The sequence below is a fragment of the Talpa europaea genome (genome assembly GCF_964194135.1).
Source record: "Talpa europaea genome assembly, chromosome: 6".
In the NCBI taxonomy this organism is placed as follows: domain Eukaryota; kingdom Metazoa; phylum Chordata; class Mammalia; order Eulipotyphla; family Talpidae; genus Talpa; species Talpa europaea.
Genome location: NC_140072.1, coordinates 130,563,088 through 130,584,112, shown reverse-complemented (window position 1 = coordinate 130,584,112; position 21,025 = coordinate 130,563,088). Strand labels below are relative to the sequence as shown.

Below are 21,025 nucleotides of genomic sequence, written 5' to 3'. Positions count from 1 at the left end.
GCCTCGGGAGCATGGAAGAGAAACTATTGAGAAACCGTAACCCCAGAGAGCGCCAAGGCCGAGATGGGCGGATTGCCAGGGCCCCCCACGACACAACACCCCGCTAGGCCAATGAAGACGAGCAGCAAAGGAGACAGTCTCTGCACCGCTGGTGGAGGGCGGGGGGGTGGGGGGGGTGGGGGGGGTGGGGGGGGCCGCCGGAGCTCCCTGGTCAGGTGGGCAGGGGGCTGGGGCTTGTAGGGTGAGTGGAAGGGATCAGGTTTTTCCTGCCCTCCCACCGTTAGCGTCAAGGATCCACACCTGTGCTCTCACACGCGGGCCTGCCAGCGCTCCTGACAGGGCGCACCTGAGCTGAGAGCCTGAGCACAGCGGTGGCAGAGCCCAGAGGAGGGAGGCAGCAGAGGGCCGTGTGGCAGAGCAGTTGAGATCAGAGAAGAGACCACGAGAGAAGCCAGAGAGCCCGGGAAGAGTAAAGAATTGGGGGTGGGGGGCGCAGGTGAGGGGAGCTAGGAGTCTGCCAGCCTCCTAGCCCCCAGGCCTCCCTGTCTGGCCTGCACCTGGTTGCCTCACTACAAATGGCGCAGGGGTTAGGCAGTGCTAGCAAGCTATCGCCAGCCACTGCAGCACAAGTTCGATGCCCGGCAGATCAGGGAGCTACCCACATGGCGCAGCAGACCTCTCCTGGCCCGCCCGCTGCTCCCCTCAGCAGTGTGTTTCAGTGGATCTGCCTGTTCTGCTCCCCACTCTCCCTGGTGAATCCTCTCACCCCTGCACCTCTGGCCTACACCTCAGTTCCTGTATGCATACATCTTAAAAAAATAAACAACAAATGGTAGATCATTAAAAGCCTGAAAAAGCCACTGAGGGCTCCAGGACTCTTTTCCCGTCTGCCCGGATCATAGAAAAAGTGCTCCGTGCCTTGCCGGCGCTACAGGGCAGAAAGGGACAGAAGGGTTGGATGAGGGACTGCCTGCCCCGCAGCTCCACAGCCCAGGGAGACTTGTAGAAGCTGGGGGGAGGCCGGCAGGTGTCGGAGTGAGCAGCTCCGGGTGAGCGGGACTTCTGCAGACCCAGCGGGCCCTCACTCACCAGCGGTCTGGAGGTGTGTGTCACCGAGTGCAGCAGGGGAGCCACCCTTTCGCAAATCAGTTTCAGGCTCCTCTGCTGTTGTCACTCAGGACATGATTATTATTATTATTTTTTTAAGATTTATTTATTTATTTATTCAAGCACTGGGTACAGTCAGAAGCGCCGGAGGGTGAGAGAATTCACCAGAGCCAAAGCGGGGAGCAGAGCAGGCAGAAGGACCGAAGTACACTGCTGAGGGGAGCAGCGGGCGGCAGGAGAGGTCTGCGCGCCATGTGGGACCCTCCTCCGGTGGCCGGGGAGCAGCCGGGGATCGAACCGGCACTGCAGAGGTTGCAGGCAGCTTCGCAACCCAGTGCTCAACCGCTGCGCAACCAGGGAGGCCCAGGACATGATTATTTTTGAAAAATGAATTATGTCCTAAATCACAAGCTGTAAACCAATGTTTCCCCAATAAAAAATGACACAAATGACTAGTTTCAACCCGTTAGGCGTCGACATCTGTGTGGCTGGTTTATACTTTCATTCCCTGGAGCATTGGGAGGGGTAACCTCCCTCGTGATCATTTCTCGGGGTAACCTCCCTCGTGATCATTTCTTGGGGTAACCTCCCTTCAGACCCAAGTCAAGGCTAAAAACATTGATACCTGTTTTCCTAAAAATACAGGGGTCCTTTCTGACCCCTAATAATAAAGGGTCAGTAAACTATTTGCTTTTTTAATCTGAAAACGCACCGCCATTCCCCTGTAGGTTTTCTGGCACTAGTTTCCTCGGCAAAGTGACAGGCCAGCTGACGCTGAGGGGCTTGAGGAAATCCAGGGGCGGGAAATTAAAACAGCGGCTGCACGCCACGGGACAGACAGAAACCAAAAAGCCACCGTCCCTGCCCTGCACCCCGCCCGGGTTATTAGATATGGTGGAACAGGGGGTCACTGCCTCTGGGGGTTGGGGCCAAAGATCATTTTGCCCCGTCGTCGTCGTGTCATTGTTTACCATGAACCTAATCGCGTCATAGGAACCCTGTCCCGGGCAGGAGCCCACAGGCATGGGGGGTGCAGCCCCCAGCTTCCTTTCTTGCTCGACTGGCCCCTTCTCCTTCAGAGGCCGCTCCGGGCCCCCTGTGACAGCCAGGGCGGGCCGGCTATGGGTGGAGTGCGCAGGGTCAATGCCAGGGGGGTTTCTCAATGAACAGAGCGGGTGCAGTTTGTGTCTGCGGCTGAGTTTGGCAGAATCTAGCCTAAATTGAGGCCAGTGGAGGCACATCCGCCCCGCACTGCTTCACAAATACCATTTCCTACCCCTTCCAACTCTGTGCCCGCTACTGCCCCTCGCTCTCCAGGGCCCCACCTGAAGGCAGACCAGGTGTTTCGCCTGGCACGCACTCTCACTGGAGCCACCACTTTGTTACATAGCTTAACCAAATTCAGTAAGATTCTTCCTGCAGCCTGGTTCGTACTGCTCCACTTCCCATGGAGCAACTATTTTATGACATTGTTACTTACAGAAACAGACGCTTTCCACACATAATTGATGTAATAGCTAATCTGCACTGCCAGGCTCTGTTCCAGGTGCTTCTGTGTACTGTTTACAGTCCTACCACCTGGTAGGTACCACTGGCTGCTTTACAAATGAATACTGAGGCCTGGAGGTTAAGGAGCCTGCCAAGGGGGCAGACTAATAGGGAGCAGGGGAGAACCCAGGGCTCATCTACTCGGGCCTCCAAAGTTGCCTCATCCTGCACTGGTCAGAGGTGAAAAGTCCCCAGTGACCAGCAGTCCCGCGCACAGAACCAGCCCTTGTAGTTAAGGCAACACAACTTCTCAGGTAGGACAAGCTTGCTTTTAGGGACTGTGTATGCTTAAACACAAGACACTGGTTTCCATCAGAACGTTTTCCGGTGCCTTCTCTCCCAACCGTCTCTTGATCAAAGCTTCCATTATTATTCTTTATAACCTTTTAGGCTGCCTTTCAACACACACTTTTTGGAGAACTTGCAAAAAAAAAAAAAAAAAAACCAAAAAAAAAACAAACAAACCCACAACAAAAACACCCACAAAGCCAAAAACCAACACTTGAATTGTTTTGAAAAATCAGTGGAACTTGCGATACCTACCACTGTCCCTGACTTTTAAATTCAACTCAATGTTTTACAATGAGTAAACTATGTACTATTATTATCCCCATTTTACAGAGACAGCAACTAAGAAACAGACGTTAATTTGCCTGGAATCTAAGTATGTGCAGAGATTTTTGAACCCAAGCTGACAGTTTTTTTTTTCTACAAGAGCTGGGGTGCAGGCCAGAGGTGTGTGTGTGGGGGTAATGTGCAAGGATTCACCAGAGACAGATGGGAAGCAGAACAGGCAGATCCACTGAAACACACTGCTGAGGGGAGCAGCAGCCAAGACAGGAGAGGTCTGCTGTGCCATGTGGGTCAGCTCCCTGGCCGGGGATCAAACTCATGCTGCGGTGGCTGGCAATACCTTGATAGTGCTGAGACTTTAACCCCTACGCCACCAGGGAGGCCCCTCTGACAATGATTTTACAGTCATCAGCCAACTATGGTCAGTGTGTTGGCTTTTGTGCTAATGGCAGCTGAGAAGCTGTGATGGATTTGCAAAGTCTAAAATAAAATAGTCTGGTCCTTAATGGGAAGTTTGCTGACCCTGGTCTTTGCCTTCAACACAATGGTGATCCTGCAGGGTCTACCCCAGGTACTACAGGATGTTGTCAAAGCTGCAATTCAAAACTTGGGCATGTCCTGTTATGAAACTTCTAGAAGTAGGGCCTCCCGGGTGGCGCAGTGGTTGAGCGCTGGGTTGCGAAGCTGCCCACAGCCTCTGCGGCGCCAGTTCGATCCCCGGCTGCTCTCCGGCCACCGGAGGAGGGTCCCACGTGGCGCGCAGACCTCTCCTGCCGCCCGCTGCTCCCCTCAGCAGTGTGCTTCGGTCCTTCTGCCTGCTCTGCTCCCCGCTCTGGCTCTGGTGAATTCTCTCACCCACCCGCGCTTCTGACTGTAGCCAGTGCTTGTATAAATAAATAAAAATAAATCTTAAAAAAAAAAAAAAACCAAAAAAAAAAAAAACCTTCCAGAAGTAGGGGAGCTAACTTCTAAACCTTAGCAAATGCCTCAGTCTTGAGTTCCGTTCACCTACATGCCATTCAAGAATTATCTACATCAAGAGGAAACACACAAAGAACTAGAATAAAGGGGATATTTCAGGACACCGTAAGGAACTATTCCTCACCTGGGAATTTGTCTTAAAAAGTATTTCACTTTCATTTTTTAAAATTTGTATTTTTGAGAACAGTTACAAGTTTACAGGAAAAAAATGACCAGTTCTGTTTTTAAAACTAATAAAAAAATGTTTTACATAAAATTCACAGTGCACTGTTTTGGGGGTAATTTTTTTTGAAATAACTGAGCTATGATTTATCTTCAAAATACATTTGTCCAAATATTAACGATGTAAATATGTAGAAATGGGAAACCCAAAAGTTGTCTAGCAAATGACTGTCACAATCACAGTTGTGTGTACAAGAAGATGTCAGCCTAGTCCAGGATAGTTTTAGATTTAACCACCCCGTACCATTCAGAAGCTTGTGTTGGAAATAAAAACCTAAGCCTACTATTCCAGGCAAATCATGGTCTTCTAGAACAGTGGTACTCATTCTTTTATATTGAAAAAAAGAGATGAAGCTTTGGCTATTTCGACTCTGATACAAAGAGGGAGAAGAGTAGTAAAGTGATTTCTACGAAATAGGAGTTTGGAAACAGATGAACTCATAGGCAGAATGAAGCAGTGCTGATGAAGAAAAACATTTAGCTCCCTTACTCAACCTTTCAAATTGCTTGTAATTCCAAATAGGTGAACACTCAATGCTAGATAATAACTTTTAATGCCTATAGCACTACTAATGTGCACCCCCCTCCCCATTTATTATGAGAACAGGTGCATCAAGAACAATTACCCGTTTAGGTAGTCACTGATGGTTCGGTTAATCAAACTACAACTCTAGTTATGACTAAGTCACCTTCCACTACCTAATTCCACTGTCAAATTAACTGAGAGTTTTATTTTTTAAAATGTATAGCACATAACGACATAATAAAAGCTATATACAACAAACCACAGCCAATATTATCCTGAACGGTGAAAAGCTGACAGCCTTTCCCTTAAGATCTGCAACAAGGCAGGGATGTCCTCTCTCATCACTGCTTTTCAATATAATAATGAAAGTCCTAGTCAGAGCAATAAGACAAGAGAAAGACATACAAGGAATCCCAATAGGGAAAGAAGTAAAATTATCACTATTTGCAGACGATATAATATACATAGAGAATCCTAAAAACTCCACAGAAAAACTAATCAAAATTATAATCAGTTTAGCAGGATACAAAAATCAGTAGCCTTCCTATATGCAAACAATCAATCTGAAGAAGAAATTAAGAAAACCATTCCTTTTATAACTGAAACAAACAAACAAACAAAATACTTGGGAATAAAACGAACAAAAAAGGTGAAGGACCTATACAAAGAAATATAAGCACCGGGCCTCCCCTGGTGGTGCAGCGGTTGAGCACTGGGCTGCGAAGCTGCATGCAGCCTGTGCAGCGCCGGTTCGATCCCCGGCTGCTCCCCGGCCACCGGAGGAGGGTCCCACATGGCGCGCAGACGGCTCCTGTCGCCCACTGCTCCCCTCAGCAGTGTACTTCGGTCCTTCTGCTTGCTCTGCTCCCCACTCTGGTGAATTCTCTCACGCTTCTGACTGTACCCAGTGCTTGTATAAATAAATAAATAAATCTTAAAAAAAAAAAAAAAGAAATATAAGCACCATTAAAAAAATAGAAGACACAAAGAAATGGAAAGACATCCCTTGCTCATGGATTAGAAGAATTAACATCATCAAAATGGCCATGCTACCAAAAGCAATTTACAGATTCAATGCTATTCCGATAAAAACTTCAATGACATTCTTCAAAGAAATAGAACAAATATTGATGAAATTCATAAGGAGCCACAAAAAATCTTGAATGGCAAAAGCTCTCCTGACTAAAAAGGAGAACGGAGGTATCACAGTCCCTGATTTCAAACTATACTTAAAGCCAAAATATTAAAACAGTAGGGTACTGGAAACACACACACACCAATGGAATCAAACAGAAAATCCAGAAATAAACCCACATATTTATGGACAACAAATCTCGACAAAGGAGCAAAGAATATGCAATGGAACAAGGACAGTTTGTTCAATAAATGGTGCTAGAAAAACTGGACTGTTACTTGCAAAAGAATGAAGCTAGACTACTACCTCACACTATGCACAAGAACCAACTCAAAATGTATAAAAGACCTGAATGTAAGACCTAGAACTATACAATGTATAGAAGAAAATACAGGCTAAATACATGACACACATCTCAGCAACACCTTTAAAGACGTATCCCTCAAAGCAAAGAAAGTGAAGGAAAAGATAAACAACTGCAATTACATCAAACTAAAAAGCTTCTATACAGCAAGAGACACTAACCAAAACAAAGAGACACCCTACTGATAGGGAGAAAATTTTTGCATACAACTGATAAGGAACTGATCACAAAAATCTACAAAGAGCTCACAGGACTCAACAAAAACAAACAATCCAGTCAAAAAATGGGCAATGAGCTAAAAAAGACACTTCTCTAAAGTGGAAATGCAAATGGCCCACAAGTATATGAAAAAGTGTTCAACCCCTTACAACCAGGGAAGTGCAAATCAAAACCACAATGAGATACCACCTTACACCAGTGAGAATGGCACACATTAAAAAAGCAAGCAACAACAAATGTTGGCGAGGATGTGGAGAAAAAGGAACTCTTCTGCACTGTTGGTGGGAGTGCAAACTGGTCCAACCACTATGGAAATCTGTGTGGAGGTTCCTCAAACTACTAATGGAGCTACCATATGACTCAGCAATTCCACTCCTAAGGAATCTACCCAAAGAACACAAACATATCAATTCAAAAAGATACCTGTACTCCTATGTTCATCGTGGCACTGTTTACAATAGATATGGAAAACCACCCAAATGCCCAAAAATAGATGACTGGATCAAGATGAGGTGTAAATATACACAATTAAGCAATCAAAAAAAGATAAAACTCATGCCATTTGCAGCAACATGGATGGAGCTAGAAGGGATCATACTCAGGGAAAAAAGCCAGAAAGGAAAAAAAAAATATTGAATGGCTTCACTTATAGGCACATAGAGGAACCAACTAAGGGATCAGGAAAAAAATATGATAAAAAGCAACAGGATTAGCAGGCAACCACTGATCAGAGAGGTCCTGTGAGGGCGGGGGAGGGCAACGGTTCACGGGTGAATTGGTGGTGGGAGTTTTACAGGGACTACACAATGATGTGAAAGATAGGAGTAAAAAAAATAAATAATTTATAGCATCAAAAAATACTGCAAATGAATAATGCTGTTTTTTTAATCCTTTATGTATGTTTCAAAATGCCCAGAAAATGTTAAGAGCCATATATTTTTCCCCTTTGGGAAAAATTTAATTTTATCATTACTGGCTGACATGCAACACAACTAAATTTGGCACAAAAACATGAGTGTCCATCTTTCATAGACAAAACGAGGGGTTTCTCTAGCTAAGCACATGGAAGAACGTGACAAGCAGTTGTGAGCCCTGGCTTCTGGGATCATGTCATCTGCAGTTTCATTACCAGCCTTTCCTGATTAACTTCATTCAACACCAAACACTTGATTTCAACCAAGAATGATGTTCCCAGTCTACACTTGATTTGCACCCGAGTGGTGGCAGAGATGTTAAAAGCGGGAGCCGTCACAGGGTTCAACCAGAATCGCGCAGACCCTCACCCGTATTAGATTAGTGCAGTGCTTTCAAATACCAGATGCTCCAAAGTGTGAGCCATTCACTGACCACATCATCTGAACTTAGGCCACTCACAGCACATTTTTAACGTTTTTTCTTTAAGTGTAGTAATAACTTAAAAAACAAGACCTGCTCTGCCAAGGTGGTTGGCACCAGCCCATTAACTGCCCTGGCAAACCCTTGTCTATGCTATGACTTTTGACTCCAACAGGAAGGCAGGGTACAAAGTAGCTCTAACTAGGCTCCCACACAATACCAGGAGTCAACTAGGGTCCCACCGAAGACGACAGCCAAGGGTGAAGTCATCCAACAGGCTGCTCTGCCCGGCGCGGCAGCTCTGAGCTCAGTGTGTGCTGAAGACGTGACTCAGCGGGAGGGATTTTCTAGCAAGTGAACCATCTTAGTAAAGTCCATGTTCCTTTCTCTTTTGTTTCAGATTTAGTTTTAATAAAATAATGCAAATCATTTAAAGAAAAAATCTTTAATTTTAAAATCTGATCTAGGCATAAAATTCATTTTTGTATCATGGGTAAATTTAGTACAAACTATAAAAATGTTAACACTGAAGTTTCAACAGAAATCTAGTAAGATCCCTTAGAAAAATCACTTAAAAGAAACAATAGCAAGTCATTTACTGCTATGAGGTTAATACATAAAGAAAAAAAACATTCACACATTTTACTGAATTTATCAGTAAATCATCTTAACCATAATACTTATCATAAAATTAAAAGTTTAAAAGTTGTGTGTGGCTCTATAGCAACTACAATTTGCAGTGAAAACTCTAGGCCTAATCTTTCTGATCTAACCAGAACAATTCTAGTTTAAAAAAAACTACTGATTGAAATTTGCAAACGTCAAAAGAACACCAATTGTGAAGGAGAAGGTGTATCACAACAATTTAAATTAAAGTAGAAGACAGTAAAAAACCAGGTGCTTTTAAGTTTGAATTGCACAAGGAAAACATTGGGGGGTGGGGAATTCAGAGCCATAGTTAATACTTTAAAAAAATATCATATTCTTATATTAAAAACATTAAATGAAGCCAGACAGTACCAAATTTTTACACAAGCTTCTTTTGTATTTCAATGCTGTTTATTGAGGAGTGAATGAGATACTACTGCCAGACATGCCAACAACACTTCACATTCAAGGGCTGGAAGCTGAGAAGCCATCCAAGTGGAGTCACTGTGTAAATCTTTTGGAGAAAAGAACTGAAAGTGCCACCAAATCAGACATCTTCATGCTGCTTGTGTGTGTCTTCAGCTTTCCCCCTATGCTTGGATCTACTAGTTTGTTGGGTAGAGGCTTCTTTCTACCCTACGAAAAGACTCACACTCCAATTAATAGAATGAACACGATAGCTGTATAACAATTTAACAAACATCTATGATGAGTAACTGATGTTACAGCTGCTGTGTCAAATTTCCTTATGTCTAACGAGAAAAATTAATTTTATTTCCCTTTCACCTTCACATGGGTGGGTTTTACCAATAGAAAAATACTCTTCAGTGCTACTGTAGGACTTACGGAACTTCTTCAGTGGTTGATAGAAATTCATTTAAATGCCATTCTGAGACCCAGAGCTGCTTATCCTGCTGCTGTGGCTGTGCAGAAGAGCAGCCGACACACAATTCTAACGTTCTCTTTTGCTTAAAAACAAAACAAAGAAACAAATAAAAACAAAACGTTTATTTGGAGTTAGTTTTCTGGTGGTGATATTAAGGCCCTTCAAGCAGAGTTCAGGAGCTCCTGTATGGCTGCCTGCTGCTCAGGACTGAGCTGTGCTATGCATTCAGTCCACAATCCTCCAGAAGTCTAGGGGAAAAAAAAACAGTTCACAGGTTTAGCTGGGGTGCAATGGTCATCAGCAAGTATTTTAAGAATTACTGTTATTATAGGTAGGCTATAATAGCAAAAAAAATTACTTTTTTTCCAGGTAGATTGGTTTGATGAGTATTATTACAAAAGCAAGAAATCTGTTTACTTCTTTAAAGTTCATTTCAGTGGACGTTTTCTTCATTTCGCACTGATAAAGTCACATTAGGAAGATGACACAGACAAGTAACCGACATACTTGAATTCAGGGAGTAAAGATCACTAAAAAAACTGCTAGCTGACATCTTATTTATTAATGAAATCCCTCTTTTTCCCTTCAGTTATTACAGAAAAATGTTTACGAGTCTATGCTAAGCACCAAGTAGAAGGTTCAAAATGTCTCTCACATTTTAGATGAAGGTTTGTTTTAATAAATGTGGAGAGATTATAACAAGTATAATCCATTTGAGGCGTGGAGTAGAGATTATAAAAACGAAATTTCCTATGCTCATTAGAATTTATTTCCTTCTTGTAATATAGAATATGGAAGGGAGGTGGGAACAACTCAAGCCTAAGGAAGCATTTCATCTTTCTCAATTGGCCAGATCGGCTTACCTGTACTTGGCGAACGACATTAGCCAGACGTTTGGCACAAGGATCTTCATGTTTAATGGCCTCATGCATTTCTCCTTCTGCAATTATACTGAATATTTTGGGCAGATTGGTATTGTTTGGGCCAAGAACAATTGGGTGATTACTAGCAAGAGGAAAAAAAAAAACATAGATGAAAATTATAGAGAAATCATTCAAGCAATCGTACTTCTCTACACCTTCCCCCAATACTGCATTATAATGTCTTTAAAAGTTCATTATCCATTCACTAAAATCAACTGTCTTTTCAATTCAGTAGGAGGAAAAGCAGTTAATTTCACTTATGAGCTTTTCTGTTTTTCCCAACTAAGGAAAACACTTCGCTTATCTCTTAGGGTGGTTTGAAAGGCCAAATAGAATGCTTTAAGTATAATTAAATGCTCTATAAATAACTTGTGACCTGTCAAAAAAAAATAAGCAATTACAAATAACAATAGTTTCTTAACACATATGTGGATTCTTCAAAATAGACTGTAAAATAAATATGAAATTCAGAAGCATCTATGGGCCAGGAGATTAACTCTAGGCAAGTTTAACAGAAAGAGACTTAACGGCGAACTAGAATTCCAATGTCTAAGAGAAATTCAGAGCAGTCATTTCCAAGTGAGATGATCAAACAGCATGATGGAGATGGGTTACTTAAGAGGCAGGAGCAGGTAGAAAAGTGTGTAGTCTCCAGGAAGGCTAGACATTCCTTAGTGATGTTCTCAGTGGAAAGATTCAAATACAATACTTGAACTTAAAACAGGCAAGTAGATGAATATGTCTGCTGGCTTCCTTTTACTCACTCCAGGAGATGAGCAGTGCTAGTTAGGTTTATTCATGAACTGAAAGTAGTAATTAAAGATAGAGCTCAAACCGGACTAACATTTAGGGGAACCTGGACTTAGAAAAACAGACACCAAACAACAGGCCTTTGATTTGATAGTGTCTATAGACTCCAGGTTATTGCAATTATAGAAAGACTCCTGGGCACAAAACAGCATTAATAATGCCAGAGCCCACGGTCAGATCTTGACTACCCATTTGGCATGCTTTCTTTATACCACCAAGTCTTGAAAATTCTTTGGAAAAACACCAGAATTTTAGAGGGTCAAATAATGGTACTAACAATGTACTGCAATCTTATTCTAATGAAGATTTTGTCAATTATACTTCAGTAGGGCCTCCCTGGTGGCGCGGCGGTTGAGCGCTGGGTTGCGAAGCTGCCCGCAGCCTCTGCAGCACCGGTTCGATCCCCGGCTGCTCCCCGGCCACCGGAGGAGGGTCCCGCATGGCGCGCAGACCTCTCCTGCCACCCGCTGCTCCCCTCAGCAGTGTACTTCGGTCCTTCTGCCTGCTCTGCTCCCCGTTCTGGCTCTGGTGAATTCTCTCACCCTCCCGCGCTTCTGACTGTACCCAGTGCTTGTATAAATAAATAAAAATAAATCTTTAAAAAAAAAAAAACCTGTATTCCTGTATTAAAAAAAAAAATTATACTTCAGTATAGCTGAAACAAATAAATGGCACAGGTAACAGAAAACTAGGGAAGGAACCTTTTTTTTTTTTTTTTTTTTAAAAATCATGCTTCATAATGCCTAATCTGCTGGGGAAAACTCATAATTAGATCCAATGTTTAGGCAGTCTTAACTCGGACATGTTTTAGTAAGATTTATAGATAGCATTATTATCTGAGTGCTGTTTTATTATTAGGGGAGGTAAAAAAGGTCTACCTGTCCATTTTCTCACCTTTCAATAAGGTCGCACAGATAACTGAAAGTCTGAACAGCTTCTTCTTTGTCTTCATGCAGCGGAAGCCAAGACAACCAGTGTGGGAGGACTTCTTCTACATTCACACAATCAGGCTTGAACTTCATAATTTTCCCCACTGCTGAGATGCAGTTCTCTGTAGCATTGACATTTTCTTTGGTCTTGGAATCAGCAGATTGAATAACTCTTACCAGCAGCGGAAGTGCTTCTAAAATAAAACATTTGAATAAGGGTGAGTTAAAAATCTCATTTTTATGCAAATAAACACATATAAACATTTTTTCATGTTAGAGTGTAAGGAAAGTTTTGTCTTCTTGGGGACACAGTCAGAAGGATGAAAGGAGCTGGCCCAGTATGTCAGCAGAACTGCTCTCCTAAGTTACAGTCCTGTGAGAGGTTTCAGCCTCCACATCTATACCCCTCATCACCTCAGGGGACTAAGGTTTTAAAGCTGCTTAGTTACTTCCTGTGCTAAATGTACAGGCCCCCAAGAATGTTTCTCAAGTCGTAGCTAGGGTTGGGGTAGGCCCCCGATCTCCTAATTCCCTGTATGACTAGGGTGGGGAGACACTGATTCCACTCAGATTTCATTTCCATTTCAATGAGAACAATGATGGTGAAGTCTATGTGCTACAGAAGAGATGTTTGAAAAAGGAAAGAGAATAAAGCAGAAACAGGCATATGGTATTTGGGGGCATGGAAAAAAGAGCAAGGCAGGGATAAAGGGAAGCCAAATAGACAAATGTACCTGTACAAAAAGGGCGGTAGTTATCTCCGCCACACTGTGCCATGACACCCAGGCCGTACGCGGCCGCCTGCCTGACCTCTGGGCTGTTGTCGCATACGTACTGGAGCATTGGCCGTAAGAAATACTCTGCATATTTAAATGAGGCTGGACTACAGTGTTCTATAACATCATCAAAGATGCACAGTCCCCATTGTCTGTCTGGCCACGGTCTGTGTGGACACTACAAAAGAGATAGTCTTTTAAGCTTTCAATATCGGAGCACATAAAGAATGTCAGAAAAATAGTACAGAATACCAGCATACATGGATATTTCTGATACAGGAAATGAAAAACAACCTGATAACAACCACTTCTTGTGACTCATCATCCTAAAACTACTACAAGGATTTTGTTAAGTTCAGAAGATTTGAGTGATTTTTTTTCTATTAACACAATCAGACATTACCATACACAAGAAGAGCAGCAGCATACCATATCCCTTTACTTTATAAAAAAACATGACGGTGATGCTGTACTTAAAAAACACAATAGGGGTGTGGTGTAGCGGATTGAACACAGCTCTGTGAAGCTGTCCACAGCCTCTGCAAGCAAGGGTTCTATTCCTGGTGGGCCCGGGAGATTCCCACATGGCGCGGCAGACCTCTCCTGTCTCGAGCGTATTTCGGCTGTCTGCCTATTCTGCTCCCTACCCTGTCTCTGGTGAATCCTCTCACTCTCCCATGCCTCTGGCCTGTACCCCAGCTCTTATATAAATAAAATAAATCTTTAAAAAAACCAAAAACCAAAAACAATAGGGGCCTCCCTGGTGGCGCAAGGAATTAAGTCTCAGCACTATGAAACAATCCACCGCCATTGCACAAGTTCGATCCCCGGCCAGGGAGCTGACCCATATGGGCGTAGCAGACCTCTCCTGACTCACCTACTGCTCCCCTCAGCAGTGTATTTCAGTAGATCTGCTTGTTCTGTTTCCCACCGTGTCTCTGGTGAATCCACTCACCCTCCCTGCACCTCTGGCCTACACCCCAGCTCTGTTTGCATAAATAAATAAATCTTTAAAAAAAAAAAAAAACCACAATAATAAAATCTGCCAAGATTCTAACTTTACAGTACTGATTTAACAGGTTAAGTAATAGTCATGTGTGTCTTCTCTTAAAAAATATACTGTACTATTTTAAAGGCAATAAAGCATAAAACTGAAAGCCAGAGAAGTTCTAATGATCACTTTTAATTTATAATATATTTTTTAAAAATTGGGTATATAAGCCAGCAAAAAGATTGCTGGCTGCACATAACAAGGATATTAACTGAATTCTCTAGGGTCTACTACAAAAAAATGTGATCATTTTTGATTAATAAATGGATCTTTCCATTTATTAATTTAGTAGGGCACTGACAATTTAAAATAATGAAAAAAAATCACTTGCATGTCTTTAGAATTTGCTGGAAGTGATCTATGAAAAATATAAGCAAACTTCAAGTACAGTTGAGTGAGAAAATATTTAGGGCAATGCAGTAGACTTGATAAAAAATTAAAACTGTTAAGTAGAAACATTTTATTATATCTAAGATTCATTTTAACCTAAAAGCTGTAATGAAGAATTCCAGGTCAACAATATCTATCTACAATAACTGTCCAAAAGTAACACTTACAATTAGATTGACAATTAATGGAAGCAGTTGTTCAAACCACGGTAACACCTTCTCCTTGTAGCTACTGAATATCGAGTGTAAAATGTCTGACACTTTGGTCAGAATATAAACATCATTATCATCCTAAAAAAACAAAAACAAAAACAAAACACTCAGATATATTATAAGTGATAGTAACGTTTATTTAAAATATCTAAGAAAATTTCTCATCACTTAAGGGGGCAGAGCAAGAGTCCAGAAAAGGCCACCTCAAAAATTGGGTGCCATGTCTCTTATCTGCTGAAGATTAAAAAAAAGGTGTGACAAATACTGTACTTATTGCAAAGACATTTTAAAAGGTACTTAAAAATGTGTGGTTGACAATTATCCCAGATTCCCAAGTTTTAAAATGAAAAGTGTTTTACTTCAGTATTTTGTCTTCTCTAAGAATGTGTTTAATTGTGGAGCAGGATGATGGGAGATGTAGGTCAGTTATAGTATCTCACCCCTGGGAGCAACATGCATGCCAGCATAGGTGCACCCCATTGAGATCTGGAGTGACCCACACGCTAGCACTGCTCCATCAGGATGGCCACATGCCACACATTCTGGCCCCTAAATGGACAACTAAAATCATGTCTGGTGTCAAGTGATTTGATGAGAGACATGAATAACAAGTGGGGTATTTTATCAACTGCTGTATAGGTATCATTTATAAGGACATCTGCATTACTTTGTGTTCCAGTAGAAAGACAATTGATATTAAAGGGAGATCTGGGATTAAGCCCGACTGTCAACAGTGTGTGGCTTTTTGGTAGTCATTTAAGAATTGAATTTGAGTTTACTCATCTTTAAAATGGTGAAAGCTGGGCCTCCCTGGTGGTGCAAGAGATTAAGCACCGCACTACAAAGCAATCTGCAGCCTCTGCAGCACGAGTTTGATCTCTGGCTGGCCAGAGAGCAATTCACATGGTGAACTCTCCTGTCTCGCCCGCTGCTCCCCCAGCAGTGTATTTCAGTCGGTCTGCCTGTTCTGTTCCTCACTCTGTCTCTGGTGAATCCTCTCACCCGCCCGCCCCCCCTCATCTCTGGCCTGTACCCCAGATCTTTTATTCATAAATAAATAAATCTTTAAAAAAAAAAAAGGTGAAAGCACTTGTCAATATAATTGGTGTTGTGAAAAGCACATAAAGAGAGTGATACCAGGTGAGCTCAAAGTGTTTTGTGTAAGCTACTGGAATAAAACACATACCCAGCATCCCAAACACCAATCAGCTGATTTTTAAATCACTTACATTCTCAAAATTAATAAAACTACACATGCAACTTTTCTGCAAAAGATTACAGATAATATCAGAATGACAAGTCAGATAAATTAGAGATTGCAGCATTTAAAAATCTTTCAGATGCAAATGGTCATATTCTGAAGGGAATGAGGAATGAGGAATAATTTACCTCATCTTGTAGTGACTCTTCCACCTGTTCATCATAGTCTTCATCTTGTCTTTTAACTAAAACACACCCAAATAAATGTCTTTTTAAATGGTCGCCAAAATAGTCAAGGGTTGTATTCAGAAATGAAAGTATAGGAAAACTTACCTTGTCGCAATTCTTGGTTTTTAAAATGTTCTTCAAGTTTAGCTTTCAGTATACCTCCCAATTCTTCAAAGTGTTCATTATTAAGGCATCCATCTCCCATTACTTCAATGCACTAAAATAAGGAAAGCAAAGAAACAACCCATAAGCTTTAATATGAATTTTTAGAGTCAAGAATTAAACTCAACTAAGAAACATAGAAAAATGAGAAAAATTAACGTATTTTCAATGTTACAATATTATTTTTAAAATTGAAAAAATATTTTTATTGTAAACAGGTCCTAGGCATATCTTAAGGATAAAACATTAGGGTAGGTGCTGAGGATTCAAAGATGCAACAGACCCAACAATTTCTAAGCTCAACACATTCATACTGTACAAAGATAGTATTGAAGAAAGTCTGCCTTGGTAGGGCACTGCAGGTAGGGACGCAACAGGAGCAGAGACCTGGGCACATGCATTCTTTGGAAAAATAGCAAATTCTAAATTGCAGGAATGTAAATGGGAATAAGAATGAAGAACTTTAAAGTCAAGAGGTAAGCAAGCTATGGAGCTGTGAGCAACAGTGGTGACCAAGATTATGGGGAGGTGAGTGCCTCCAAGAGCAGCAAGTTACTGCTCGAGGAGACTAAACTGCAAGAAAGGGAGCAATTTATGGAGTAGAACAAAGGCTCTTGCAACAGCATGAAGAGAGAGGGTAACAGGGAAAAATAGGAATTCAGAAGGATTGGACAAAGTGAAGGTGATATCTAAGCCTCTGTAGTTAAACATTAGGTAAAATAATGGAAAGCGACCAAGACAGGAATACAAAGACTGGCTACAATTAAGAAAACACACTAAAAGAACAAGAAACTGCCCAATTTATTCAGCAACAGTAAGAGATGAATGTGCAACCATCTACTCATATTTTTAAAAAACATTCACCTTTGCAAAAGAGTGCATTATTTCTGAGAGGACGTCCGAATCTGGCTCTGTGCCAATGGCCTTGATTAACGCGTCACACATGAAGTGCCACATCTGTGTGAGATATTCAGGACCACGGACTCTTGCGCATTCCAGGAGAAGAGGCATGGATTCTGCTGCTGCCACGCGAACACGTTTCATTGTTAAGGGAATGCAATCCTATCTTCAAAAGACTGTTCTATCATTTTGCTTGTGTAAGTGTTCACTGGGCTAATTCAAGCCAGGCAACTTCTGTTTATCTAGAACTGCTATCCAAGAGCTGTGTTAAATACGACTTGTGTATAAAAATAGCAGTCTCTCTGCCCATAAGACATACCTCCCTGTCTTCTGTCACCTACAATACAGTAGTAATGATGCCAGTGGCACAGAGCACTGGGCCTCCTACAGCTCAAACATAACCCAAAAACGTAGAAACAACTAGAAAAGGAACTGAGATCCTAATAGCCTGTCTCAAGAGGTACTTATCCTCAGACATAAGTTTCTAATAAATACAACTACAGTTAGGACTTCACTGGGAAAAGTATGGAAGAAAAACAGTTCTTCCTTTATTAGGCTTTTCAGTTTCCAATGAAATCAGTTGCCTCTCCCTATCACATACCATTTGTAAAAATATCTTGGGACTTCCTCTTATAAACAATCCTGCTTTGCCCTCTGGCATCCTGGGAAGTCTGCTGGGGTAAAAGACATCAGCGGTGAAGGACTCCAGGACAGGAAACTGCATAAACAACTACAACAAAGGGCTCTGTGGCAGACGTGGGTTTGAGTCCAGATTCTGCTACTCCCAGGGGCTTCTCACCCCTGATGAAAGTGCTTGTGTACACACATGTGTAAAAGCATAAACATGTATTTACACATTTCTCCACCACTGTCATTACGCTAAGGAGAAAAACATTTTAACATGCAGCTCTACCAAAAGATGTTTCTCCCCAAAGGTGCTAGCTATCCACATCCGAAATGCAGGATTCTCAACGCTAACAGAGAGGTGTCAATGAGTCTCTAACCTATTAAGAAATGGCCACTTTCTTAACTTTACAAGCTATTTGGGAAAAGCTGTAATTACATACAATAGTAAACATGTGCTAATTAAATATCAATATTAAAAATCCTTCAGTGGCCCACAGAATATTGTCAACCAGAGGAGATACATTTTCTTTTTCATGTTTCAGGCACAAGAGAACCAAAGGCCCATGTAGAGAACCCAGTTTATAACCTGCAACTACTGTTAGTGCAAACAAAAACAGTAATGGTAATATATATTTGAATGAGTCATCAAATGTAACCAAATCTAAAACTGTGTGTTCAAAATGTAAAGGATATCATCATGGAAGTAAAATTTCAGTAACGGGACCATCAGTTTGACAACCTGCTCGGTGTACTCCACAAAGCCCTCCTTCAATTCCTTGGCATAGCAAACCTGAAAACAATGTGTTGGGAAATCAGTCAAGATCCATGTTAGTTTGCAGGTATTAATATTTATTAATGACAAAATAATAAAGACCATGGAAAGCTGTATCATGCCTAGAATTACATATTTAGAGCTGCACAGAGGACTGTCAAATTACTTTTATTTAAAAAGAATGTGAAATTAGCGACAAAAAAATCCTGAAAACTGAATTGCAGCATATCAGTAAAATATAAATCTGTAGCAAATACCTAAGTTATTTTGTACTTTAAAGAAATTATTTCAACAGTAAAACAAAAAGTGCTATTTTAAAAACTTACTCTCTTCTACTTCATTAAGAGTTGGTAATTTGTATTTGCTCTTCAGAAATTCTTGCTCAGAAAGATAACACAAAAATGTAAAATGTTTATAAATTTTAGCCACGTATTGAAGAGTAAATTCAAGAAACATTTTTAAGTGAATTAGGACATGATAATGCTCTATTAATATAAAGTAAAGTTTAACCAATTAACTGTTCTTTAGATTTATTTTTATTTTTAAAGATTTATTTAGTTATTTATACAAGCACTGGGTATAGTCAGAAGCACGGGAGGGTGAGAGAATTCACCAGAGCCAGAGCGGGGAGCAGAGCAGGCAGAAGGACCGAAGTACACTGCTGAGGGGAGCAGCGGGCGGCTGGACAGGTCTGCACACCTCGTGGGACCCTCCTCCAGTGGCCAGGGAGCAGCCGGGGATCGAACCGGCGCTGCAGAGGCTGCGGGCAGCTTCGCAACCCAGCGCTCAACCGCTGCGCCACTGGGGAGGCCCTGTTCTTTAGATTTAATTGCTAAATTTATTAACATACCATAATCTCAATTCTTTCACTAAAAAAACAACAAAAAATCCCTAAGTGTCTATGACACACACTAAAAAGGAGGAGAAACCTCAAATTACATATGAAAGATAATTATTGTAAACATTTTGATTTTCCTACTCTCTTTTGTTTATATAACTGAAATCATACCAGTTTTATTTTTAATATTGGGAGCATATTTCAATTCATTAAAAAAAATTCCTTGGCTATCTACTATATATAAATCCCCAGACAGACAAAAATCCTTTTCCTCTTGTAGTTTTGCAATTACTGTGAATTACTAATCATCTTCCTATTATAAGGCATTTAAGTTATTCTTTTTTAAGATTTATTTTTATTTATTTATGCATACAAGAATTGGGGTGTAAGCCACAGGTGCGGGGGTGGGGGGTGGGAAGTGGGGGAAGAGGATTCACCAGAGACAGAGTGGGGAGCAGAACAGGCAGATCTACTAAAATACACTGCTGAAGGAAGCAGTGGGCGAGACAGGAGAGGTCTGCTGCGCCATGTGGGCTAGCTCCCTGGCTGCAGCTTGATAGCACTGAGACTTTAACCCCTATGCCACCAGGGAGGTCCTTGTTGTTGTACTAAGAACAGCAAAGTTAAAAGGTTTATCTACATGGTTTCTTTAAGATGTAAAATGAGAAGTGGAAAGGTTTCTACATTTTACTTTTTAAATAATATATTCCCAGCTCGTTTTCCCCCCATTCCCTCTCCTATATCCCCACCCTTCAAAATAATTGAGCATGTATGCAAAGCATTCCTATGAAATGCATATTATCAGTCATAAAACAAAGTTTAGTAAACATAATCATTTACCAGCATCTGGCAAGCAGTTGACTTTTCTTCCAGTCCTGCAGTTTTAATACCAAAACTTTGCTGATCTCCAAGGTTCACAAATTCCCAGCCATCATCATCACTCATATTTTCCATGTCTTGAGCTAGTAACAGGGAAGAAAACAAAATTCACGTTAAAAATAACAACAGAGTGGAATTTTATAATCGTTATGTCCTCATAAAGACACCTACTGTCTAAAAGGGCCACTTCAGGCTTAATGGAAGCTGTCTTCATTAAAGGTCCCATGACCACTGGAAGATACTGCTGAAATTCTTTCCCAAGGATTTTGCACATTCTGGCCCATGCTGAGATCATGTAAGAAATCTTGGGGGGAAATATTAGGGGGGGAAAAAAAAAGAGAACATCATAATAAAAGTCATTTCTCTGTATCATGGAAACAATGTTTACATTCACAGATCTTTAAGCATTAAGTGCATTTTCTAAGGCCATAAAATGTTCAGAAACAATAATGAATTTAAAAACAATTTCTAGTTTTCATTCTCTTCATAAATAACTGCCATGACTTTTTTTTTTTTACTGAGGTAATATTAGTTTATGAAGGTGCACAGGTTTCAGTTGTAGTATCTCACCTTGACACTGTTTTCTACAACATTTTCTACTTCACTTTGTTTCCCTACTACCTAGCATTCCATTTAATGAACATTTATCAACATCCAAGAGACAAAACATCCCTTTCTCAATTTTTTTTTAAAGATTTATGCATACAAGAACTGGGGTACAGGCTAGAGGTGTGGGGGTGAGAGGATTCACCAGAGACAGAGTGGGGAACAGAACAGGCAGACT

At 41.3% G+C, this 21,025-nt stretch overlaps 1 protein-coding gene across 3 annotated transcripts in view; it reads right to left on the bottom strand.

Moving 5' to 3' along the window:
* Window positions 1-9,659: 9,659 nt before the first annotated feature.
* The window catches only part of IPO5 (importin 5), a gene marked incomplete at its 5' end in the record, with an annotated part of 34,190 nt that continues 22,824 nt past the window's right edge, over window positions 9,660-21,025 (bottom strand). For all 3 annotated transcript variants that reach the window (XM_084235383.1, XM_084235384.1, XM_084235385.1), the window contains 11 exons: window positions 9,660-9,792; window positions 10,408-10,549; window positions 12,172-12,400; window positions 12,941-13,160; window positions 14,591-14,713; window positions 16,025-16,080; window positions 16,169-16,280; window positions 17,090-17,260; window positions 18,444-18,542; window positions 20,203-20,324; window positions 20,413-20,545. In XM_084235383.1, coding sequence (XP_084091509.1) covers window positions 9,706-9,792; window positions 10,408-10,549; window positions 12,172-12,400; window positions 12,941-13,160; window positions 14,591-14,713; window positions 16,025-16,080; window positions 16,169-16,280; window positions 17,090-17,260; window positions 18,444-18,542; window positions 20,203-20,324; window positions 20,413-20,545 — 1,494 coding nt within the window. In that variant the 3' untranslated portion in view covers window positions 9,660-9,705. The remainder of the gene's footprint in view (window positions 9,793-10,407; window positions 10,550-12,171; window positions 12,401-12,940; window positions 13,161-14,590; window positions 14,714-16,024; window positions 16,081-16,168; window positions 16,281-17,089; window positions 17,261-18,443; window positions 18,543-20,202; window positions 20,325-20,412; window positions 20,546-21,025) is intronic.